The sequence below is a fragment of the Pelecanus crispus genome, chromosome 11 (genome assembly GCF_030463565.1).
Source record: "Pelecanus crispus isolate bPelCri1 chromosome 11, bPelCri1.pri, whole genome shotgun sequence".
NCBI classification, from domain to species: Eukaryota; Metazoa; Chordata; class Aves; order Pelecaniformes; family Pelecanidae; genus Pelecanus; species Pelecanus crispus.
Window position 1 is genome coordinate 29396906 of NC_134653.1, and position 25606 is coordinate 29422511.

The 25606-nt window shown below is 47.0% G+C and overlaps 1 protein-coding gene across 1 annotated transcript in view; it reads left to right on the forward strand.

Moving 5' to 3' along the window:
• Nucleotides 1-22645, forward strand: part of MN1 (MN1 proto-oncogene, transcriptional regulator) — a 35808-nt gene extending 13163 nt beyond the window's left edge. The window contains exon 2 of the mRNA XM_075719111.1: nucleotides 22461-22645. Within this exon, the coding sequence (XP_075575226.1) occupies nucleotides 22461-22645 (185 nt within the window). The remainder of the gene's footprint in view (nucleotides 1-22460) is intronic.
• The last annotated feature ends 2961 nt before the right edge of the window (nucleotides 22646-25606 follow it).

Sequence of the window (25606 nt, forward strand, 5' to 3'; positions counted from 1 at the left end):
AAAGTGCAAAGCAGCTGGCATTTTATGATGGAACAGATTTTATTGTTGCTGGATATAGGGTCAAACACTTGCAACACATTCTTGATTTAAACAAACCAAAAACACAAGTGCTTTTGTGAAGATAAAATCAGTTTGGGGTTTTTTTTTTTTTTTTTTGGGTGCTGTAGTTCCCTTCTCTACCTCTAAATATAGTCACATGCTGTTCTTTTTATGCTGGGAGAAACAGCTAGCATCCCAGCTCCCTGTGCTCTTTCTACCACGCCGCCTTTCTAGAGGCAGAGGCAAAAATAGGACTGTTTCAAGGATAATTAAAATCTCATACTAGCTATTTTGAGATAGGCAGATCACCAAAAAAAGAGAGAACAGCAAAAGATTTCTTCATTCTGGTTCTTTTTTATTATTATTATTCGCCATCAATGGGAAGTTTCATACCATCATCTGTTAATTGGTTGTACTGCCTGCAAAATGGGTATGAATTGAGATGGCTCTGAAACTGCGCTGGGGTACCGGGGCAGTTGTCGCAGGAAAAGCTACGGGGAGGTTGGGGGTAGCTTCGGTTATTTACTTATCTTCACTTTTAAACTTCGTGTGTGCAAAGTCGTATTATGTATTACATGATAAAGTGATTTGTCCTGTAGATGAATCAGCTTAGTATACTGCGTCCTGATTTTACTTGCTTTAGCTGAGGTGCTCATGGGAGTTGCAGAAACGAATTTGCTGCTTGGAGCCGTAGGGCTCCTGGGGGCTCTGGCTTCCCAGGGGAGGTTGCCGTGGTCCGGGCTCTGCCAGGGCTCCCGGAGGCGCGGCCGAACGCCTGGCTGCTGGTGTGGCCTGGGAGCCTGGCTGCTACGGGCTGACAAATGCCGCTTTGGAAATGTGGGGTTTTTAACAAAGCAATGAAGTTTTACTCCAGATAATTTCCCAAATGCTCCTGTATTTTGTGTAGCTCTTTTTAGAGTGGTTTATGCCAATGACGCTGAAATATTTCAGTTACAGATAAGAATAGATTAAAAAATCTCTTCCTTGCATCAGACAAGTGTGAGCTTCAGGAGCTGGAGAAACATGCAGTTGGAGAGACTGTGATACAATTACGTTTTTATGTCTACCTATTAAGCATAATGAAGGGTTGGTTGCTGGCCTTAAATTTGGAAAGAGCTTACTGTAAAGCTTAAAACAGAAGTAGATTCCTGTAATTACTGCTTTGCAGTGAGGAGTATGGCTAGGTAAGGGGAATAAAAACTATTCATTGTCCAATTGTATTTCCATAACTGCTGCACTTTTGAACATCTGTTGTGAAAGATAAAATTTTTTGTTATACTAATTTTCAGAAGTAAGCTAATAAAAGCCAACACAGGAAAAAAAAAAAAGAGGTGAAGAATGTCAAATGAGCAATGCTTAGAAAATACACTACTTTAACTTCTTCTGTGAGCCCTGCTGCGTTATTTGGAGAATCAGTTGATTTGTTTATTAAACACAAGGCCAGTATACTATTTTGGTTTGTGTTTACTTGAGTTTGAGATATTTGATGGTAAAATTTGGAATTTTAAAAGCTTTGAATTGTATGTTTGCCTTTATTTGTCCTAGATTAAGCAAACCTGGTAAGACACGGTTCAGTCAGTTCCGAGCCTGCTTTTGCTTGTAGTTGACTTTATTCTTATTGCCTGATGGCAATATATCAGGCAAACTTGGATCATAGTGTCAATTGTTTGAAATTATTGTTTAGATTATATTCAGTTTCAAATGGTATGAAACTATCTGTAGTGAGAAATGAGCATTTGTTTATGATGATAAAAATAGTTTTTCATAGCCTACATTTTTTTTCACTGTATGTAATAGTAACTGTTGCAGCTCAGAATATCCCTCTGCAGTTTTTCAAAGTGGTAACACGGCACCATTTTGCTCTTTGTATGCATTTCGGACTTGGTACTACGTTGAAGAGGAGCTGTTTCTGCTTCATGCGAGGAAGAAGAGGGGGAAGACCAAACCATTTCTTGTCCCTTAGGGGAAAAAAAAAAAAAACCTAAACGGCATCCTTTTTCCTCTCCCCCCTCAAAAATTTGGCTTACGTCTTTTAAGATGGAGGGTTTTTTCCTTTCCTTTTCCTACCATCTTTTAAGATGTGCTGTACTTGCCTTTCTCCTCCTTTTTGTGGAGCTTCTCTTGGAATCTCTTTTAAGGGGTTACATTTGAAACGTTCCTGAAGGCTGCTCTTGCCTTCCACAGTGGTCGGGCCCAAATAGAAATGTGAAAAGTTCCCATTACTGAGCTGTAAAAGAATACTGTAAATGGGTTATGCAGAAAAAACCATTTAGATAAAAATGCAATTTTCCCTTCCACATACACTGCTAAGAATTAATAGCACATTCTTCCTAAATGGTTACTTCTATATTATATTTTCACCTTAATGAAATTCTTTCCAAAACAGGAGTGTTTCATTTAAAATTTTAGAGCAAAATCGATCTGTCTTTATCCTCAGTGCTTCCCCCCACTTTAGTTAAATCTCACTGGCACGACTACTGTGGGCTATCTGGGCACTTTATGGAAAATAGGTGTTGGGTTCAAAGGTCAGTGTCACAGTTTGACTCTCCGTCCCTTCGCAGGGTGTACGTCACGGGGCACTTCTTACCCGTCTGGTTTCACATCTGGATTTGTGCTTCCTGATGGGGTGGTAACATGGTGCGCGCGCCAGCTGTGCTCTTACTGGCTCTGCTACTCGGCCTGCGGCCGCCACGCAACGGAGGCACAAATATGTCGCTTAGCAGGGCATTTTTGCCAGAAATACTGCAAAAGGGAGAACAGCCAAGCCCAGGGTTATGCAGCCACGTCATGGCTTCTGCCTGCGTCAGCCCGGCGCGGGTTCGTTGTTGCGCACCGGGAGCAGCGGTGGTGAGCCTGAACGTGGCGAGACCTGGCAGCACCACACAGCTGCTTGCGAAAACACACAGACGTTATTTTTAATATGTCCCTTTTCTCTAGAAGGTGAATAAATGCCTAATTAAAAAACGAAGAAGGCATCCTCTGTGGTGGCGGTGAAACCGAAGCGGAGGAGCCCCCTGGAAGACTTGGTTTGTAGGGGACGCCGTGGAGGACCCGCTCGGGGCGGCTCTCCGGTGCGCGGCACGGCCCGTGGCACCGGGACGAGCGCTGCCGGCGGCACCGGGGGGAACGCTGCCGGCGGCACCGGGAGGAACGCTGCCGGCGGCACCGGGAGGAGCGCTGCCCGTGGCACCGGGAGGAGCGCTGCCGCCGCCCGGGCACCAAGCCAAGCAGCGGGACATGTCCCGTGGTGCTTTTGGCTGGTGGTGTGGGACTGGGGACGAGAGCCGCGTGTCCCTGGGGTGCTTAGTCGCCGTGGGACACAGTGCACAGCTGGACCTAACTTTGGTGACGTGACTTCTGTCCGTCTGCAGTGTTGGTGCCTCCTTGCTGTTTTCCTTTTGGAGCAATCGTATCTCCAACAGGTCCTGGTGCGTGGCTGGCGCTGGCTCCATGCAGCCACGCATCGTCACCTCGTGCATGTGGGAGCAGAGGTGTTTTTGCTTCCTCCTGGCAGCCTCTCCCCGATGAGCAGGAGCGGCTCCGGTAGCAGTGAGCGATGCCGGTCCTTCCCGGGGCGCAGGCATTCGGGAGTCAGGCGAGCGTACTGGGGTTATCGCAGCCTTTCCAGCCTGCGTGCCGTGCTCATAAACAACCAGTCTCAGGCAGCAGAAAACCAAAGCACATATTCATGCTTTTTAACGGTTTCATTTTAATAAAAGGGGTTTAATATAACAATGAGAACAAAACTGTGCCGTAGGAATAGGCCTAATAGAAAGATTCCTGCTTTAAGCAGCTATTCACTGCTGAGTTGCAGTGGGGAAAATGCTTTTATTAAATAAATGGTTTGGTGTTTCATAGTGTTACTAAAATGGTTCCCACATAACAGCAGTAGTTGTAACGATGGAGACACGGAGAGGAGTTGACACAACTCAAAGTCTCCACGTTCAAAATAAAAATTACTTTGGCAGTAACACTGAGCAACTTTTTGCATCATTTTTGTGACAAATTACTCTTCAAGGGACTCTGTGCTTGGGATATCCCCCAAAATATGAAACACGGGAAAAATGTAAGGCCTTATTTTCTCAGAGCAGTTCTGATGCCTGTAAAAGCACTCTGGAGCTCTTCTCTGTAATACTGTCTGACAATGTATTTTTTGGACACCTTAGTTGAAACCAAAATCCAGCGGGGCTGTTGCAGGCGTCCTGCATGGTGGTTTTAATGGCTTTTTTTACCCAGATGTTGCTTCCCTGCCTGTGTTTGAAGGGTCAGCTCCTGCACGACGGCCGAACTGCAGTCAGTGAACGCATTGCTGCTGCCTTGAATTGTGTGAGCACGCTCAAATGCGGGAGGAGACGGTGTTTGTGGTAGTCCAGGTGTGTTTGTTTGGAAAGTAGGGGAAGAACTGCCAAGTAAACACTCTTGAAAGTCACCTTACACACTTGTCACCCGGGTGATTTAGTGCCCGGACAACCAGAAGGCGCGCGCGTGGCGCAGGCAGGGCAGGGAGGTTCGGGCCGGGGCGGAGGCAGCTCGTGTTCTGACAGACTTTTTCCTTTTGGGAGGACAGCAGCGACCCGTTCGAAACCACGCGACTTTTTCAGACTCGCTAGGCAGGAGCTGCGTGTGTGCTGCGGGCAGGGACAGTGCTCGGCAGGTGCCGGCAGCCTGCTGTCCGCGGCTGCCGGCTCGGTGCCGCTGGAGGATGGGCACGCGCTGGGCACGTCGCTGCCCCGTCGCTGTTTCCTGCACAGCGTTTGCAAGGAAACAAACGGCTTCAGTGGATTCCCCCTCCCACCTATTTGCAGATTCCAGGGAAATGGATCACAAAGTCCTGCCGATTCATTAGTCAAAATGTGTTCTCGAGCTCCCTCAGCAAATAGTTACCGCTTCGTATACATTTGTGACTCTCCATTTGGGTTGATACCTTCCTTAAGAGACTTGGCATCCGTTTGTTTTCTTTCTCACTCTTACTCTGAACTAACACTGAGCTTAATCCAAATTCTGTTTTTGAAAGGGGTATTTATAGTCAGTGAGGCTTTGACTACTTACAGTCTTCTTCTGATAGTCTTCCAGTCAAAGGACAGAAAAATACTATACTCCTCATTAGATGGGTTACATAATAGCTATTTATTCAGTCACAAAATTTCCCTTTTGTGATTCACTTTTTGTGAATCACAGTAGCTCAGCGAAGATTGCAAATCATGACTTTTACAGCCAAATGTGCAATTCCCTGCAAGCAAATGTTGAAAATGTAAATATTTCAGTGTAGTTCTTTGTAACTTGCAAGTTTTGTATTAATGGGACATTGGCTCTTGAGTTTTTGTGTAAAATGAAATAATAATAAAAAAAAAAAAGGCCCAGAAAAATGATTGCTCAAAGTAGCTCTGGAAGGCAAACATTTCTGAATAGTTACAGTCTGCTTTCTCAGTTGTGGTACTTAAAAATGTGCAGTGTAGTGTATAGCGTTACACTGAGTGCTATATTTTGTTACTCCTCAGAAGCGCTCTGCAATCCTGATGAACGCTGAGGCCCCTGCAGGGCAAAACCGCAGGCAGATACAGAGGTCTTGACTGTCACCTGCCAGGCAGGACACATCGCCGTGCAGAACTGGCTCTTCCCTTGCTCTTCTGGCGAAAAGGTGCTACTAAACCTGGGTGCCTAGGTCTCGTGCAGACGTTTTATTGTTAGGAAATTGAAAAGTTGGTGTCTGAGAAGGAAGATGCAATACAACTAGCCAAACTGTGGGCGGTTCTCAGACTTCTATGTTGGCTGTTTCATGTGCTAGGACCGGAGTGCCTGTCATTAGAAGTGTTTGCTACCCTGTGTGAATGGTTAACCATTCAAAGGGTGCTGCTTGATTCCACTCTAGGTATGAATTTCTTACACGTCACTATTATCTTTTAATTTTTTTTTTTTTTTTTCTGTTGGTGCTAAGTGTACCTGGCAGGCACACTGCATACTCAGTTGTGCATTTAAGCATTGGCTGCTACAGAAGAATCTTGAAGGCCATTGTTTCCATCAAAAAAAAACCCTTCTCATCTTCAAAGTCACTGCTGTTACAATAATTTTCTCTTTGAACATGTCAGGATTCTGTCTTTGATTATATACTGGATTGTCTCTTGTCATTGCATAATGATTTTTTTTTGGGTAGATAGAGACATTTTTCAGTTCATCGCAGTTGATCCCCCATCCCAGTACTTCTTTAAAAAAGAGACTGTTGAAAACAGGTATTTAAGAATATAGATCTTCAAGAAAATAACTGGGTTTGACTTTTTATTTTCCTCGGAATTTTATAAATCTGATGTCAAATAGAGCTTTCTCTTACAATTTGAACTTAAGACTTTCAAAATTTCCCTTTTCCCGCCCTCTCCTTTTTGTTTTTGATTGCACCAGAAATGGTATTTCAGAGATTTTCTTCCACTTTTTCATTTGCTGTTTTTGCAACTTACACCACACAAAAAGAATAAACCTCTGTAATTCTACCGCCAGTTTATTCAGCTTTAGACAAGTTTTTGAAAAAAAAAAAAAAAAGAGAATGGAAAAGGGAGTTTGGAAAATTAAATAATGCTTATTCTTTTACCAAAAAAAGAATGTGGAAAACTTGATTTTTCCATTTTGCGTGTCGCTATTCTCTGAAGCTGGGAAGGCTTTAGAAAAGTAATGTTGGAAAAGAAAATGGGGGGAGATAAGTGATTAAATAAGCATTAACACTCATTTTTATGGTTACTGAGGAAAAGGAAGAGAGGAAAGGAGGAACTCTCATGGCCAACTTTTAAAAAATACATGTGAAAATTAAAACCCACGTGGAACAAAGAGTAGGCTGGTGCTGTGCTAGTGATGCCGTTCCGTCGGCCGGCTCCGCTGCTCAGCATCCCTGCTCCCGGCCAGCTCCTGGGTGAGGAGCTGGCTGTGTGGGAGCGGAGGAGGCACGGCTGCCAGCACGCCCTCCTTGCTGGGTGAAGGTGGGGCGTTTGGTTGGGTGCTGGTTTTTAAGGTGGCTGTCTGACCTTGGCGACCGAGCGTTCTGCTGCCAGACCCTCCCTACCCTGCTGTCTGTTAAGGACTCGTTCAAACCCTTGGCAAGCACTCACCAAGGCCACTCCCATCAGAAACTGTTTTCTGGTTTATATGACCTGTACCAGTGGTGTGTCCACTACACAGGGACAAGAGTTTCCATTGCTGCTGTGATAGAATCATAGAATCGTTTAGGTTGGAAGGAACCTTTAAGATCATCCAGTCCAACCATTAACCTAACACTGCCAAGTCCACCACTAAACCAATTAAGGGAAGAGTAATAGTTTCCTGTTTGCTGGCTTGTTGGATGGATTATTTTTTAATGAAAGTAAAAACTAGGAATCATTAAGGTTGGAAAGGACCTCTAAGATCATCAGTCCAACCATCAACCCAACACCACTGTGCCCTCTAAACCATGTTCCAGAGTGCCACATCTACCCATTTTTTGAACACTTCCAGGGATGGTGACTCCACCACCTCTCTGAAGTGATGGGTGCTCCTTGGCACGTTGTGGCTCTCAGTGCAGCGATGGGATGAAGGCGCCCTGGAAGCAGAGCTCCTCTCCCACTGCTGCTGAGGTGTGGAGGGACATGCCAGCATTGTGGCAATTCATGGCTGATGGCTTAAATTGTGGTGCTCTGCACTAGTACAATGTTCACCTTGGATCAGAGGGCAGGGGGCCTTCAGAAATGGAAGGTGCCTTGGAAGGTCCTCCCAGGCCTCCCTGAGCGAAGTGAAAGCCGAGGGGCAAGAATGTTTGCAATTGTCTTGCTCCGTGTGTATGTGCAATCTCTTCCATCACTGAGTGATGTCAATGCCACCAGGGTAATGGGAAAACTGGATGAAAATGGGGGATGGTAGAACTGTGTCAAGCACTGAGCAGATGTATCCCTTGGAAAATAGATATTCTGTAAGAATGGCAGCAGACCCCAAGCCCAGGTAAAATCTGCAGACCTGTATCTGGTTATGATTACGTGTGTGCACGCTTCCAGCAGGTTGTTGTAAAAACTCATTACTTGATGGTTATATTGCTTCAGAGGGTTAAGTACAACCGAATCAAAGATACCCTCTCATTTGGGTTTGCTGGTGTGGTTTCACGTGATGGAAGTCTTTGCTGTACAGTTTGTAAATCCTGGCTGTGGTTTTAAACATGCACTTTCTGCCCTTGTGATTTGTAAGGAAAAGAGCTAAAAAGGACTCGCTGTGTCTTTAAACTTGCGGATCCTCAAAACCTCCCTGGGATGTAGAAGGGGGAAGGGACCCTTTCAGGATTAATTAAACAGAGATGTCTTGCTGTAGACTTCAGGGTTTACGGATAAACGCCAGCCCCTCACCCACGTCTGGTGGTGGCTGCTATTATTCAATCAGGGCTATTACAAGAAATCTGAGAAATCTTCCCTTTCTCCTCCGTCTTCCATTTATCTGTCCTCCCAACCTGTTTGTTTGTGTACGGTTAAGTTTTCCATGCCAGGGAGAAGCAGAGTGGAAATGTCAGGGGTCAGACTGCAGGCAGGGAGCAGGCAGCCCAGCTCCTGCAGCCTTTGACTTTCTGAGAAACTGGAGATACGTTTGTTCCAGGCGAGATTAACTCTTTCAGCACAGCTGCCTTCTGCACGAGACGACCTGGAGGACTGGAGGCAAGGTGGGTACGTTAAGACACCGAGTTCAGTAGTTCAGAGGTTCATGCATATATCCTTGCAGTCCCATTGGTGAGGGGTGCTCCTGCTGTCATTTCGCTTGCCCTCTTATCTAAGCCCAGCAGGCCCAACATTTCATCTGCCTTGGCAGCTGGGCAGCTGGATGATGAGGATGCGTGGATCCAAACCTCTGAGAAGGACGGAGGACAGCATAATTTGTTGCAATGCTATTGTGGATACCTGTATTCCTCCGCATGTTTTCCAGTAAACACAGCATTCATCCGCGAAGGGCACGATGCTGCTGTTTGGAGGCATGCTTTTGAGTAGAAGCATGACTTGGGGTTTGCCACTCAGAAGATACTTGAAGACCAGTCTGAATGCCCTTGCCTTCAGAATAACCAGTTTTGATGTTGGGCCAATTGACTCGGTATCTCACAGGCTTTACGATGTGTAGTGCGGTGGTTTACATGTGCAGCAGCCCTGGCTCATGGCAAAGTGAGAGCTGGGGTTCAGTGCGTGTTTTGGTTGTACGACTCAAGCTGTACTACCTGCATCTCGCCCCGCCTGTGCAAATGAAATGTGTGACTCAGTGGTAGGGTGGAGGATTTTGTTCGTGTGGTGCCTTCTTCGCATTTGTGTTACGGTAGTGGAGCGGGTGCTGAAGAGCCAAGCCTTGCCTGGTTTGACAGAGCTCAAAGATCAAACAGTGCCCTGCTTGGGACAGTTGCAGGTGGAGATTACAAGACAGTCCTTACGCTGTCGTGTAGTACTTTCTTCGTATTTGGCTTTATTTCGGTAGCGAGGTGTTTGTGTGGAACTTGCAGGCATTGAGCTAATGGGCCTCTCTGCAGGGGCAGGATGGGTGGGGGGTGCAAGGTGGCAGTCACCCCCATGAGTGTCAGGGTTGTGTTTGCAAAGTCCTTTCACAGAGGGGTCTCAGTCTCGCTGCTTTGTTTCTGATTTTATGGACGCATCCGTAAGCTTTAAAGGTCTTGCAGACCACAAGCATGGGAAGGTTAGTTAGCTGTTGCCTAACCAGCTCATCCCCACAACACTATTCTGTGCTATATAACCGCTTTGCATAGGCGTGATGAGTGTACCACAGCACGTTTCTCTGTTGTAAATTATGTGAGTTAAGGAACAGTGTTGTCTGTGTCCGAAAGGATGAGGCCGTTTGTGCCCTGCCACCACATCGAGAGCCCGTCGGGGCCAGGGGACGAGTTCACTGCCTCGTGCTGCGCCCCGCGGGGCCAGGGCTCCGGGGGAGGCGAGGAACTCCCTGCTTGCTCTGTGCGCTCTGTGCTCCTCTTGCTTAGCGCTGCATACGTGCAGTATTTGCTTTAAACTTACCTTCCTCCACCACTCCCTATTAGCTTGGCTCACGGAAATTGGTGCGGCAGGGGAGAGCATCGCCGCCTCTGGAGACCTTTCTCCTAGGAGCTGGGCGATCAAAGGGACCTCCCCTTCTAGTAGGATGGTCTGTGCTTCTGCACTGACCGAATCTAAACCAGGTTAATAGCAGTTGTCATAAACAGCTGTAGTTGCATATGGGACAGGAATGATCTCCCGTCTCCTGTGGGCGGCTCCGTGCAGAGTTCCCACTGCAGTGAGATCCCCAGGGACGCGCTGTGCTCCCGTGTGCCGGCACTTCGGTCCTTCGGTGCTCAGCCCCGTGCCCTCTCCCTGCTGGCGCTCCTGGGCGTCCCCTCCCCGAGTGCCGCAGGGCAGAGCCCACGCAACTGCCAGCGTAGCGGGGTGGGCTAATTGTCTGCCATTTTTTCATTTTCCAGGGATATTGAAATTGTTGTGGGTCATAAATCACGTGAGCATATGGCTGGAAAGGGAACATGGGCCCATATTTCAGCTTTGGGTTTGAAAATGAGACTGTCCATCCTGTGTTGTGCTGGCCCATTTTGTTGATTTACTGGCCTGTGAAACTTTAGAGTTAATTTTTTGTTGAAGCCGTGCAAGTCTGTCTACCCGTGACTTTCTTGCTTGAACAGCTGTTTGCTCCTGATTCGTTGCTATTCTGAGAATTTCGTGAAGACTCTCCACAGTGATGTGACAATTGGAAGAAAAAGATGAGCTTATATTTTTCTCATCCTAATAGTGGCACTTACAGACATACCGAAGAAAGCCAGGTTTCTTTGTGTGGTTTTTTTTTTTTTATTTTGTAAGGTGAAATTCCTTTGCTGCCATTTCTCCTTTACATGGTTGTGTATTTCTTCTATCTGATGATTATTTTGCTTTTCCTTCAGATGGATTTAATTTTAAAACATGCTGTTCAAGCAAACGTTGGTCCTTCATTAGATTTATGACCCCCAGCTGAATCACCACACCTTTCTGCTGCTTTACGGGATGTTTCTGAATGCGCCAAATCCATTATATGACAACAACTTTTCCATCTCTTTTTGTAGCCAAGGTAAAATTTTGGGTATACCAGAATTTGGGATTTTTCTATAGCAGAAAAGGCCTAGCAAGAATTTACCCAGAAAGTGCATTTTGGGTTGATAGCATCAGATACCAGTCTGATTTGCAAACACTTAAATGTTTTCCAGCAGAGATTTTGACCCTTCTTTAACAAACTCAGGCTTCCTGAACAATTCTGCTTTTTTACATTACTTTTTGTTGACTCTTTAGAAATTGTCCATGAATTACTAGGAATTTGCAAACCGTGATTTGAAAACCATTGTTTCTGGAGTGTCACACCTCTGCCTTCTTGTGTTCCTCAGCACAGAGTGGGCCGAGGAGTGTCCACCTCTGAACCGCATCTCTGCAGATGCCTTGGTGAGACCCAGCTTTGTTCTGGGGTCTCTGCTCTTGCTTTTCTCTTACTCTGTGAGTGGTGAAATTGTTTGAGCTCCTTTTGATTTTAGGGAGGCTGTTTCCCAAGGTCTGCTCATATCAGCCGCTACTTCGGAGACACCAAACTTCAGTCGGAGGTATCCTAAAGAGGAATGGGATGTATTTCAAAGTAGTGCTATAAATAAATGAATGAGATAAAAGAGCTAAAGATCCTGGCTGCTGTTTCTTCTCACTTACTGATAGCCTTTGGTAAACTCCAGTTGTATTTTCACGAATATCCTTGAACTCTTGTGGTTTAACCCAGAGCATTAATGTACACGACCACCATTTCTTGGTGTGCAAGAGCCTCAGATGTGTGAGGCCCCTGGGAGAGATTGACTTTGCCTGTGGCAGTTTTGTATTATGGTCTCTCGTAATTGTGAGTTATAGATCGGGCAGAGGCACCTCCAGGAGCTGCAGGCAGAACTGGGGAGGAGATGGGAGGGACTGAGGGATGGGCAGCCAGAGGATGCCCTGGCCCTGGCAGTCAAGCTGGATGCAGATCTGTCTTTGGGACATGAGGGTATAGCTCCTCTTGATTTCTTTGGGAACAAGGCAACTAAACACATAAAAGTCTTTGGCCAGCTGTATCCAAGCCGTCGCCTCACAAGAGGCTGATAATATTTCAGAGACAAATTCCCTTTTTCACACTTGGCTAACAAGTACTCATTCCTGAAACTAAGCAACCACAAACAAAGTTCTTTGAAGGGAATCTTCTTCTTTCATTCTGTTTTCACTTCATTTAAGGAAAATAGAGATTTCCATGTATAATATGCAGAGCTTAAATATCCTACTTATTGTTGTCGCTTCTATTTTTTCCCCAGCAATTATGTAGAAGCTCTTGCACAAATCTGATGAGAGAAAGCTGGAATTTACATGTTTCCTCCTCTTGTTGCGCTCTGTGCATAATCACCATCTATTCATTGCCTTTACAAACTCCATTAATACGCCCACTTCCCTTGCCAGTGTGAGTGGGCATTTTTGTGCTATTTTTGGCGGCTTGCTCTGCGCATTGAAACTCACATTAGGTTGAAGGTGATACTGGTACTTTTGACCTGTGTGTCCTCAAGAAGAATGAGTGGCAGCAAAACTTCCTAAGATGATATGATAGGTTATAGATTGAATCAACGGCTCAAGTAAATATTGCTCTTTTGGGCACCATCCCCTGGTGAAGAGTCAAGCTGGTGGTGATGGTGCAGCGGCAGAGCAAAGCTCAGGCCAGCTCGAGCCATTTTTCAGTATTTAACACGCATTAAAAGGTTCTGTCATAATGGGAAGAAACAACTTGGGGATCGGTAAAACCTGGTAGCCCAGGACACTGTCTAAAGGCAGGCTGACACTGTTGGAGGCTGACAGCGAGCTCTCGGGAGCGTGGACCAGTGGTAGCCACTTGTGTGGTGCCCATGGGAGAGGGCAGGTCTGTGAGGTGATCCCGCGCAGGGAAATGGCAGGCATTAGTCACCGTTAATCGGCTTAGCTCCTTGTTAAATGTCAAGGTGGCAATTTAATGCAGAACATTTAAGTAGCGTCTTTTTTCAATTTTGGCCTGTCCTGAAATAATACTAGACAGCGTCCAGGACCTGGTTTTAGTTAAATGAGGGCATATTGAACAATTTCATATGACTTCTGTGCAGGCAGAAAATTCCACTTTGGATTTTAGGAAAAACCTTTTATTTGCTTGTGCATTCTGGCTGTCGAGAGATGGATTTCACATGGGTTGGAGTTGTGCGTAAAGCTGCGTGCATATGAAATAAATTTGAAAGTATTGGGTGCAAAAAACAGCATTTCCTTACTCATCACGGATGTGTGGGTTGTTACCCTTGGTGAAAATACGCTCAAAGCATTTAGTTAGTACAAGTGAGCGATGTACGCCAACAGCAGAGAAAACATGGAATCAGTCAGCCAATATTCACTCCTACTGTGGAGTTCTCCTTTTCATGCTACGTGCTGGATGCAGAGGTAGGGACGTGGTTGAGGCAGCTGCAGTCCCTTGGAGGGAGGGTTAGGAGAAGCCATTTGTCCCAATGCCAGTTCCGAGTGTAAACCTCATGGAGCCAGCAGGCTGCATTTAGGCAGTTAACTCCTTTCTGAGATGAGCAGAAGTGCTCGGTTTTTTGCAGAGGGAGGACAGGCCCTGAAAAATAACTCAGACCTCCCAGAGGATTCACTGGTCCTGGATGGCAGCGTGTGAATGTTGGGAGCATTGAGTTGGCTGTGCTGGCATGGGTTGCAGTTGGTGGACTCCCATTTGTTTTCTCTTGGAAGCATCCAGAAATGGTTTGACTGTTGGTGGCAGTTGGTTTGGTTTGATTTTTAAAGCCAGTTTTCCTCACTTGGGCAGGGTTGTAGCTTCTCATACTGTGCAGAGCTTAGGAGAGCACAGTGTTGGTGTTGGCATTGGGTAGCCCAACCAGTGGTTCAGAGCCGTGCAGTTGGGTTGGGTTGGCTTAGACCATGGTTGAAAGTTTGGCCATCAGTAGCTCAGCTTTCAGTGGCTGTTACACACAAGCCATGGTTTGACTGTGCGGGGGAAGGCAGGACCAGGCTAGCAGAAAGCAGCACTGCAGTGCTGTAATTGTGATGGGACCTGGTTTGCAAGAATGGTCTTTTATTATGTGAGAACCAAAACCCTGACATCAGCCTCTTCGCAAGGGGGGTAGGCAGAACTTCCCTCTGTGGTTTGTGTATTTTAGTAAAGGCAGCCTGAGAGTTGATGTGTTAAACCAAAAAGAGGAACTGGAGGTAGCCAAAAGAGAGGAAGGATATGAGTTAAAAACAGTCCGTTTTCCCCTTGGCCGTCTAGCAGGGCACAGGAGCTGGTGCTGCTGCAAGGTATGGAGCTTCTGGCTTCCCCCTTGGACACAGGGCTTACGTTTCTTCTCAGGAGTCGTAGAGTTGGAAAGCAGTAATTTAACAGTAGCTTCCAGAGAACTAAATAGGTGTAGGCAGTTTCACGCTTTCCTGTAAAGCCATAGACACGCGTTGTTCTCCTGCTGGGCAGTCGGCAGCAAAGTGGGGAACTGTGTGTTCCCCCTTTGTTGTCTCCTCCTGGCAGGGTGAACACGTTTTTTCAAACAGCAATATCGTTCTCCTTATCCACACATTGTTCATTCTGTGTCTTCAAGGTCACGCTACGTGTAAGATGACTGCCACCTTTTCCACTGATAGGGTTAGCATTTTTCCTACTTAACGGTGTTTTCACCAGTTTCTTCAGACACTGGCATGTGTCTAACAGGCTGAGTTTGTCCTCAAGTGACATCCGCCCTGGCTTGGTGCTGGAGCTGTAGGGTAGGACACTGCAGTCTGACTGTAACCCTACAGCCGTAACAACAAACCCTTAATGCTGCCGTGGGTTTGGGCACCCTCCCTGTCGTGGTACATGCATCCTTCTGTTGCTCCTGGTGAAAACAGGAGCATGAAAAGAGGCCAAGGGAGAAAAAAGAAAAATATGTATTCACAGCAAGCACTCTGTGTCTCCTGTTATCTAAATTCTGTGCAAGCGGCAAGCACTGATGGAGCTCCATGCCAGCTCTGAGACCACTGAAAGCAAAATAAACATCTTTTCAGCATGGGCTGATACATGCTCCCTTTAGAGTCGCAAGCACCTCCAATTAATCAAGCTGTCTGTGGAGGAAGAGGCTCTGAGGATCAGAGGATGTTGCCAGACCTGATGGGCTGATGGAGGGGTGGGCACCACTCAATGTTAAGGGTAAATGGGCTGTGTTCCCAGCCCGAGCGAGTGGGCACGGCCGTGCCTTGCCTTGCCTTGCCTTCAGGTGAGCGGTGTCTTGTCTGTATGCAGCAAAGTCGAATGATGTAATCCTGGTTTGTGGGATATATTAGTGGTGTGGGACAGTGCTCAGCGCTGTACATGTGTTTTTGACTAAAGAGCCTTCCCTTCTTTGTGAGAAAGGCTTTCACAGTGCAGCTCAGCTGGATGGGTCTTGGCAATAAATCTATGGACTGATCAAGCCAAATGACTTCTTGAAATGTTAATGAGTGAGATGTGGCCGTACCCTGAGTTGGGGTATCTCTGCATAGCGCTCCTGGTCAGCAAAGAGGGGAATCACCTGGTCCCCGTTTTGACTGTGCAGGTCGTTACGAGTCCTTGGCAGCAGCTGTTCATCTTAACCACAAACACTGGTGACTTCCTTTAATTTTGTTCATACTGGGGAGGGTAGCACCTTCAAGCATCTTATGGGCTTTAAAAATTGCACAGGTTACACCAAATAAACGAAGGAGCAAAATCAGACTAAGAGGAAGGTTTCAGTAATGGAGCAGATGGGGCTTCTTATTGAGCGCCAGCAGAGTGCTTGGTGCTGCAGAGTCCAAAGCCAGAGACAGCCTTTACCCCAAGGCATTTCAAATAGAAGAGACGGATCCAGTCCAAAGCGGGGTACAGGTTGCCAGAGGTGAAGAAAACTGAAAGTGGTGGAAGTTTACGGAGTAAAGCAGGTGGCAGGTGCCACGTTTGTGTTTATAAGCGAATGCAAAACATGCTCACTTGTACTCCCGGGTCAAGAAGATGCCTCTGTCCAGGATTTTGTCAGTGCTACAGCAGTGAGGGAGGAGATGGTTCATTTGTTTATCAACACAAATGAACTAGTTGTGTTTAAAAATACAATTTTAGGAGTAAATTAATCTGTGGAGACTAGGTACAGTGTGCAGGGAAACATGAGATGTTTTCAGACCTTAATTGTCTTGAAAACTGAAAAAGATGATTCTGTACTGTGTACAAATGGAGAGCTATGTGCCTGAACCAATATGTCAAACTGTCATGTGGGAGATTTGGTGAAAAACATCTTGTCCTAAGGGAATAATTTTAAACACTATATGTAGGTTTGCTGCCTCATAAGAGATCATTACTCAAATCTATTTCCTCTTACGGTAGCTCGGCCTCTGCTTAACGGGCGCAGAGTGAACAGAAGCCTATTAATGCATCCTTTAAGAGTGGTTATCAGATGGTAGAGGGGAAACCGATCTCTGATCAGGGAATACAGTGTTTTTGGCCAAATCCTCTGATTTAGCCTTAACAAGATCAGTAGCAATCCAGGGGCTTCACGCTCGGCTGGCCATCGAGGGCGGCAGCGGGGCCGTGCTGTGCCGGGCGGCCGGACCCTGGGCAGCGCGGGCGGCTGAGGCTTTGTCAGAGCCGGTGAGGAAGTGTAAGGGACGAGCCCTGGGGCAAGGAGCCGTTCCAGGGATCTTCACCTCCTGTTTGTCACTTCAATCTCACAGGAACACTGAAATGTGGAGTGGAGCCCATTCCCAACCAGACCCCAACCAGACTGTGACTGCGCTCTTGCTCCTGCTTGTCTCTGCCTCCTGTTCCTTTTGTTGTTGTTGTTGGTTTTGGCAAAAATGAGAGGAATGACACGAGCAGCACCTGAAGAGCAGCATAAACTCCTGGTGCTTCTGTGTAGCATCCACTGTTGCCTTGACTACACACCATCCCTCCCTCAATTAATCTCCTCTCTCACAAGACGATACATGTAATGTGTTCTAGCATTGCAGGTGAACTCATTTTTAATGGGATTAGCTTACCTAAAAATTGGGACACGTCTGGGTTTGGGTAGTGTTTGGTGGGGTCATCACAGTTAAGAGAACATGTTTATTTTTAAAGAATGCATATGAAGATGCTACGTGAGGGAAGAGGCTTTACATAGAAGCTTAACATGGGCTAAGGAAAAAGGGAGTGAGAAGGAAGCTGGAGAGAATGAAAGTGTGCATACATGGTGTCTCCAGGAGTGAGGAGAGTGTCAGAATCTAATCTCACTGGAGAGAAATGTGTTTTTCCTGGGCTGAGGTGAAAAAGCAGTCTGTGGTGTGTGTATTGAATTTTTTGGTGGAGCAGAACTCCTTGTCTTCACCCTGTGTCCCAGCTGCGGGCTACCAACGGTGGTGAGGCTCCTATGTTACCATGCTGCCATTAATGCTGTGTAAACAAACAAACAGCAACCTTTTATTTTCTGAAGGCATGCATGCCTTTGCAAAGTAGAGCAGAACGAAAGAGCAGCTTCCTAAATGCGCAAGGTCAGAGCAGAGGATACGGTTCCGGGCATGGGAGAAAGGCTGGGTGAGTCTTTCACGAGCTGTGCTTTTCTGTTAGCTTGTTTGTTTGGGACTTAAGGATTGCAATGTGTTCGTGTGGGTAAAGCCTATTCAAAAGCTTAATATATAGCTTTTACCTAAAAGCAAACTTTAATGTCATTCAAAAAAAAAAAAAAAAAAAGCTTTTTTAGTCTTTTGGGAATATGAAGCTGGCTGTGTATCCATCTGCCTCTGTAAAGGGGAGCAGCCTGGCGTTTCTGTCCCAACTGCTTGATACAACTCTTACCATTGCTTTTGTATGTTGTTGTAACTGGTGAATGTTAGCGAACTCTTCAGAGAATACTTTGAAGTATTGACCTAAAACGTACAGTTTGAACTGCAATAAGCAAACTTGCTGGAATATTGGTTGAACGCAAGCATGTAAGGGCTGTGAAAATGGCCGAACTTAATTCACTTTCATGTTCCAATGAATGCTTGCAAATATTTCTTTGCCATAGCCACCCAGCTCTTCCAGATGTTATGGCTGGCTCTTGGAAGTGCCTCTGTGCAAGCTGAGCTAATAATATTAATCAAACCTCACGTTAACTTCCAGGGCATTCAGCGATTATTGCAGGAATTTTCTCTGCTGTGAGCCATTTTGCACAGTTGGCTGGGATACACAGTGGTGGGTTTTCCTCGTCTTTATCTTCCTCTGAAATACAGAGCATGGGTTGCTGCTCTGGACAGGATAATGGTAGGATGGGCCATTATAATCAAAGTAAAAGGAAGAAATAGTTTCCAGTGCTAGAAATTTAAGCTTGATCCGTGCAGTAACTGGCTTTTGCGCCCACCACGACCTCACCCGGTTGCGGTGCGTGAGACGGTGCTGCCGCCGAGGGGCGGGTGCTGGGTGCGCCGGCTGGAGGAACCCTGCTGCGGTCACAGGCAGCTTGGTGGCTTTTGCTCTGTAGGTGACTGTCCTCCCTGGCTAAACACCCGCCATCGCATACAGGAGTCGCGGAGGCTGCCACGGCCAGGACGTGCACTAATCGCAGCTCTTTGGAGTGAGGACACCATTATGGTTGAGCCGTTTCCAGACTCCTTTTGGTCTTTGGTCACTTCATTGCTTTAAGTTTCATGCCTTCCATGTGAACACGTCATGTGCTTACGTATGATGTTTTATCTCTTATCTCTACTTCAGTGTTTGCTGTTTTCAAGCGGCATGCGCTATCCTGCAAACCGGGTGGTTTTACTTGCGTCTGTCCCAGGTTCTGTTGTGTCACGTCCTTTGGTTTGCAGAGGAAGTCTCCACCCAGACCATCTTGAGACCTTGGGTATGGAGGATGGCTCTTATTAGAAGGGTATTGCTTTTATTAATAACACAAATTTCTTGCAGTAGTTGCTAATAGAGGCAGCTGTGCAGTTTAAAGATAATTTGTTTGAAAATTCCTTGCTTTCAATTAGGTGTACTTCATGACTGACAGTGATTTATCTGAAACTTGGCAACTGCGAGGCAATGACATGATGACACCATCTTGCATTACCTGACTAATTTTAACCTGCTGAGTCCCATCCGTCTCTACTAACAGTACCCCTCAGGACCGTGTGCACTCAGAAGGCAGGTGCTGGGGCACTGCTGGTTTGAAGGAGGCAGAGAGACAGCGAGGAAGGCTGGTGAAACGGGTCTGCTGGGAGAGTATTACTGTTTTGGACAAGCATCAGGCAGTATCTTGTGCTTAAGAAAATAATTCTTATCAGGTGGTTCAGCACAACTTTAATTTTTTAATACAAAGTTTTTTTTCAGAAAAGCATCATAGCTTTGTCAAGACAGAAATATTGGAAAAAAGTAAATTGCCTTGAATATTTCCTTCCAGTTTGGCTTTGAGAACGCTTTTGCCAATGCAAGCCTTACTGCAAGCTCTCATCCTGGTTTTGGTTTGGATTTGAATGCGTCATTTTCTGTGCTCTTCATCAAGAGACCAAGAGAGCTTGAGCTCTCACACAGTGGTGTTGAGTTAGGCATCATGTGGACAGTGGTAATCAGCGTTAACTTCGCAAACTTAGGATCAGGTCCTGCTCACCTCATTAACTTGGGTTTTCCTCTGAGGCCAACGAATCCTGTTCATCACTGTGGCATAGATTTTGCATTGATTCCTTTATTAGTAGTTTGCTTATAAATTTTATCCACAGCAAACATTTTAGAAATAATTTGCTGATTTACAACCAAATAATTTTTTATTCTTTAGATGCTCGTGGCATATGAACTTCCTCAGTTAATTGTTCGCTGAGGACCTGATCCGTTCTGGGTGTCGGTGGTGTCTGCGTGGCCGATGCAGGCGTCTCTGCCTGTGCCGGCGCAGCGGAGCTCCGGCTCTGATCCCGGCTGGCGCCCGGGCACGCGCAGCCGGGTGCTGGGTTCTGCTCTGGGAACGTGCTGTCTCTGCCTCTTCTGTCTGTGTCCTCAGCCGAGAGGCCGGTCTCCTGGAGCCCTGCAGTAAATGCTCCTTGCAGAAACACTGCCGAGATCCCTGGGCCCCTCGTGACAGCAGTTCAGCAGTGGGACTCTTTCCTCTTTCTCTGCGGCAGAGGAAGAAAGCTGCTGTCACAAAGACTAATCTCAAGGCGCTGGCTTTTCCTGTACCGAGACCAGCATGTCCTGTACGTTCAGGGAGACCTAAGAATAAAAAATATTGGGTACTGTGCGCATTGTAAGGGACATGAACAAATATAAATAAGAAAAATGTTTCCCTTTCTCAATTCTCTGCACAATCCCATTTGAGTTTTAAACATTTGATAAATAAAAAGTTATTCAGGTATATTTACATTCAGGATAGTAAGCTTAAATTGAACACTTCATCAAACAGCGTTTGTTTAGAGAGTCTTTTTTTTTCCCCCTGCGATTTTCCCGACGTGGCACCGTAATGTCAGCTTGGGATTCAGTGGCCCGCGCTACCGCAGCTGCTGGCCGTGTGTCGGTGGCGCAGCCCGTGCTGTTCCCTGCCCCGCGCAGGGCTGCCGTGCCCGCAGAGTGCTGCCAGCGGACCAGCTCCGCAGCACAGATGTGCCCCTCGTGCTAAGGGCTGAGGTGGAAACACTCCCCCAAGGAGATAAAAATACTTGTTACTCTTCAGAAGCAGGCGCAGACTGTGCAGGGGAGGGAGAGCGTCTGCGGTGTGATGGGGCTCAGGGGTGGCAGGAAAGAAGAGTAAAGATTCCCTGTGTTGGAGCAAAGGCAGGCTGTGCTAATGCCGTCTCTGCCTGCTAAAACGCTGCATTTGGGTATTGTGCGGCGAACTCTGCTCTGTGCTTGAGCTCTGCTCCTCGGTACTGCTTATTTATCAAAACTGACAAAAAGACGCAACGCCAACTACAGGGGACTGTAATCCACTTTGGAGTTTAGAGAATGTGAGCATCTTTGACCTGCTGATGTTGGATTCTTTATTCGAGCAGTGAGTGATGGTATCCTGCAGAAATGCAAATCCAGAGCGCAGCTGGGCTAGGCTGAGGTGTGTAACAGAGCTTTGTGTTGATTTTGCACATGGTTGCACTAATGCAGCGCGTGGCTGAGCAGGCAGCAGCACTGCTCCGGAGCTGTGTTCCTTCTCCCATCGTTTATAGCATCGTGTCCCCAGGTTCTAATTAGTTTTTCTGTATGGTGTTATGATACTGTTTTGAATATGAGCATCTCTGACATGCTATAATCAAGGATTAAAAGCATTTTCCAGTTTAAACCAGGGACTTCCAGACTAGTTTAAGATTATTTTTTAATATCACTGTGATCGTGTAACAAGCTGTTCAGTTCCTGGTTTTTTTATGTGGTGTAGCAGCTGGTTAAATGAAAGAAATAGAACTTGCCCCATGAAGTGTGGTAAACCCGGACTTCTCGGCTTTGTGGAACATGAGAAAGATGATGTGAAGGGCTGAAGTTCGGGAGGGTTTGTCTTTGGGCTTTTTTTGGTGATTTGACTATGAGCAGTGGAGAAGAACTAAAGCAGTGAGTGATTTCCAGGAGGAAGAAAGTGATGAAAGAACAATGTCCCTGGCTGTGCCGGGCAGGGAGAGGGCATGTGCACCAAGGCAAATTTTGAGGATGAGAAAAATAGATTTGCAACAGAGAAGATTACTTGAAACTATTAAGAATGGAAGCAGGGAAAAATAATGGAGTGACAGTGGGAAAGAGTCACGAGTACAAAGTACATACTTTGGAAGGAACGATTCTAGCTACTCTTCGTATTAACTGTGAAATCCAGAGGAAAAAGGCCCAGGACATCGTTTAGGATGTTTCAGTTAAACTCTTGAATTTCTATGGTTAATGGAAACTAAGGGTGGCTAAAGATCATACAAAGTCCTAAAATGAAGAAATTATAAGAAAAATGTTATCGTGGTGCTCCATGAAAAGAGGTGAACAGGGAGACCTGTGCCCTTAAGAGACCGATGATGGGAATGACCTGGAGGACACGGAGGGTTCGGGGCTGGTTTCCTGCTTGGGGAAGTTTCAGTATCGATTTCAAATAGCGGAGGGTGCACAGGGTGTGAAAACTCCCAGTTGTGCTACAGTCCAGGAGACACGTCATCAGTCGTGCATACATCCCCAACATTCAGACGTATTGATGGCTTACTTTAAAACAAGTGCATGTGAAAGAATATTTTTGGTGTTTCTCTGGCACGGTGAAAAATCCGCTGGAGAAGCTTGCTGCGGGGTGGGAAGAGGGAGCTGTGCCAGCGGCGGTGACGCCGCGTCCCCGAGCCGGGGGATGCCATGGGTGCAGGAGCCGGGGCGTGGACCGGCAGGGCAGAGGCGGGTGCGGAGACGCTCGCCGCGTGCTGCCGGTTGTGTGAGTTGATGGGGTTGCATTGCGCGGTTCTCCTAACGCTCTCTCTGTGAACCCTTTCCAGCCCACGACCTTCCCCCGAGCAAGACCTCGGCCACGGCGCAGACCGGCAGCCACCTGCAGTGCCTCTCGGTTCACTGCACGGACGACGTGGGCGAGGCGAAGGGCCGGACTGCGGTGCCGACGTGGAGGTCCCTGCACTCGGACATCTCCAACAGATTTGGGACTTTTGTGGCCGCCCTGACTTGAACAAAAGAAATTATTTTTTTTCTCTTTTTAATTTCAAAGGGCCGCTACTGCTAGGTGGACTATTTTTCTAGGTTGGTACCTGCTTAGTGGCATATGGACTGGAAAGGGTTAATTTAAAGTAAACCTCAACTTTTTTTTAATCTTCTGCCACAGTATGTTACCAGTGTTAACCCTTCTGCAGTTAGCACACTTTTGCTTAAGATTTTCCTGCTAGACCACTTTTTCCCATTATTCTGTAACCTTGGCATACATTTATAGATGAGGCCTTTTCCTTTTTCATCTCAGCGTATGTCCAAGTCACATATGTCATAATAAGACAAAGATCCTCCTCCTCCTCCTCCTCTTCTTCCTCATTTGCTTTGTTTTTCTTTTTTTGTTTTGCTTTGTTCAGTGCTTATTACAATGGTGATCCTGAAGAACAGCAGTTCAGGAATAAACGCCGGTTAAAGTGAAATGGTCATCATTATATTATATATTATATTGACACCCAGCTTTTGCTAGTCACATACAAACCAAACAGTTAATGCTCTGTTGAAAATTCGGGCAACGAGCCTGTCCTTTCCTGAGAAAATTATGTTCTGTTATTAATAACGTTCAGCCTTGTTTGCTCTCCGCCTCCCCCTGCGAGGCGAGGACACTCGTTCCTGTATTTGCCTTGGTGAAGCCCAGAGACGGAGCTCTGTCATGAACGGGCCGGTTCAGACACAGCCGGGGAAGGTATAGAGGCGTTTTTCTAAATAAGTCTAACAGGAAGTTTGCTTAATAATTCAGAGCCATTATCTCCTCCACCGAGCGCCCAGGCTCCCTCTCCGCTTGCGAGGAGGAGCGGGGGGTGCTCCCCAGCGTGGCCGCAGCCTCCTGGTCCTGGTGATGCTCCCACAGTTCCCACTTTAGAACCGCTGGAGACGAAAATCCCCCCGCGCCACCGCGTGCCTCCTGCGCGGCCTGTGCCACGGCACGCCGTCCCGGCGCAGGAGCCGGGGCCCCCGGCGCGGCTGGGGCTGGCTCCATCGCCAGCTGCGGCCGCTGTCCCCAAAGCTCTGCCAGGCAGCACTGCCGCACCCTGCCCATTTTTCACCCATTTTTAGCTGGAGAAAGACGCTGTCGATGGGAAGCAGGGTCCAGCGTCCCGTGCGCTTGTCTGCGGGGCACCCCGGCTCCCGCCGCGGCCGTCCCCGTGCGGTGGCAGCGGTCGGGGGGCGGCCCAAGCGGGGGGATGCGGGAGGCTGTATGCCCAAGGTCAGCGTTTCCTAATCTGCCAGGGCAGGGAGACCCCGCGTTAGGCCCCCCCACCGAGCTCAGTCGAGGCCCCGTTTTTGCCACGCGTTGAAGAACAGTGTTACTGGACGCACACAATAAAAGGAAAACCATACTTTCCTGCTCGTGATAGATAATACTCATTCGAGAAGAAAGTTGGAAGCAAACCAGATAAAAACACGACCGACGCGCTGATCTGACGCTCCCGTGGTTTTACGTAACGCTGTCCATTATTTGTGTGTTCTCCGAGCACAGGAGTGTGAGCCGTCCCACCCTGCTCAGGCCAGCTCGCTTTCCTCTGCTCCCTGAAGCTTAATAACATCACTGGAGATTTAGTTTTTAGCTGTGAAATAAAGGTCGGCCTCTCTAGGGTTATTTATTACTTCTGTCAAGAATTCACAAAATGTGTTCCTCCTCAAGGGATGGAGTTTGAAGACTGCTTTGTATTTTATCTTCGATGATTGTGCTGGGCCTTTAATTATTTTGAAGTAATGTTCTCAGTAGACAGCAATGGAGAGGAAATTCTGCCTAAAATGCCGGTGGCACGGGGTGGTCTAAAATCCTCACTCTCGGTCATATGTGGCTTCAGAGAGACTCACAGTGTTTGGAAATGTTACTTGAATGTGCTCTTATTAACCATGCATGGATTGATTTCCTCTTATGGGTCTGGTCAGTGACTTGACTTTGGATAAATTTGGATAGTTTTGAACCTTGATTTTCAATATTATTTTACTTCTTATTGAAGCTGGAGCTGCCACGAGGATGAGGATTTTTGCCCATCCTGGAGCAATTGGCTGTGGAGCTGCCTCAACGCCCGCTTGGTTTGGAACAAAAGGCTGGGATGTTCAGTACCTTCTGTAGGTGTGTGTGCCACCGAAAGCTCAGAGCTCTCCCCTGTACCTGCAATAAAATATCACCATCCCCAGTAAAATATCTCCTGGTAGAATAATAATAATTGTCAGCCCCCACTCTGGAAGATGCCTCTTTGCCTGTGATTTCTTAAGTCCCAGTTCACCCAAAGAAGTGTTGAACTTTAAATCCTGTCTAGCAAAGCGCTTGGGGTCTGCTGAGCTGAGGGGGGTTCGGTGCCTGCCGGAGCGGAGCGAGGGCGAGCGCTGCCGTGGTGGGTTCGGTCCGCAGCTCCCACCCTGTCCTGGCAGCCCCTACCCCTTCCAGCTGGGTGGGTCTTGGAGTAACCCCAGCGAAACACATGCCTAGACATATGATACCACGTGTCAGCGCTTACAGCTGAAAATTTAGGAAGAGTTCATGGTCTGGTGGCATTCCTGTACCAGAGTGCAGTGCAGCCCTGATGGCTTACTTCTTTGTTTTTAGTTTTTCCTGCTGCATTCAAGAGAACAGGTTTTTCAGGCTTCCTGAGGTCAGGGATGCACACCCTGTGCTACCAGGAAGAGACCTTTCAGTGAACGCTGCATCAAACATTTCAGATGGCTTTTAAAGAGAAATCCTCCTTTAAGTAGAAATTCAGTGACTCAGTTGGTCTCACCCACCCTTTTCTTCTGGTTTGCTCTCTGCAGCTTGTGCTTCTTTCCTGGAAGCTGTTCTCATCCACTTGGGACTTACTTTTTCACTTGCTCATAGAAATACAAAGTGGAAGCAATTCCTTAAAACCCAATGGTTTTAAATCCTGTGAAAGGAGGAGGACAGGCTATAGTGAAGCCAGGGGACGTGCCTTCAGCTGCC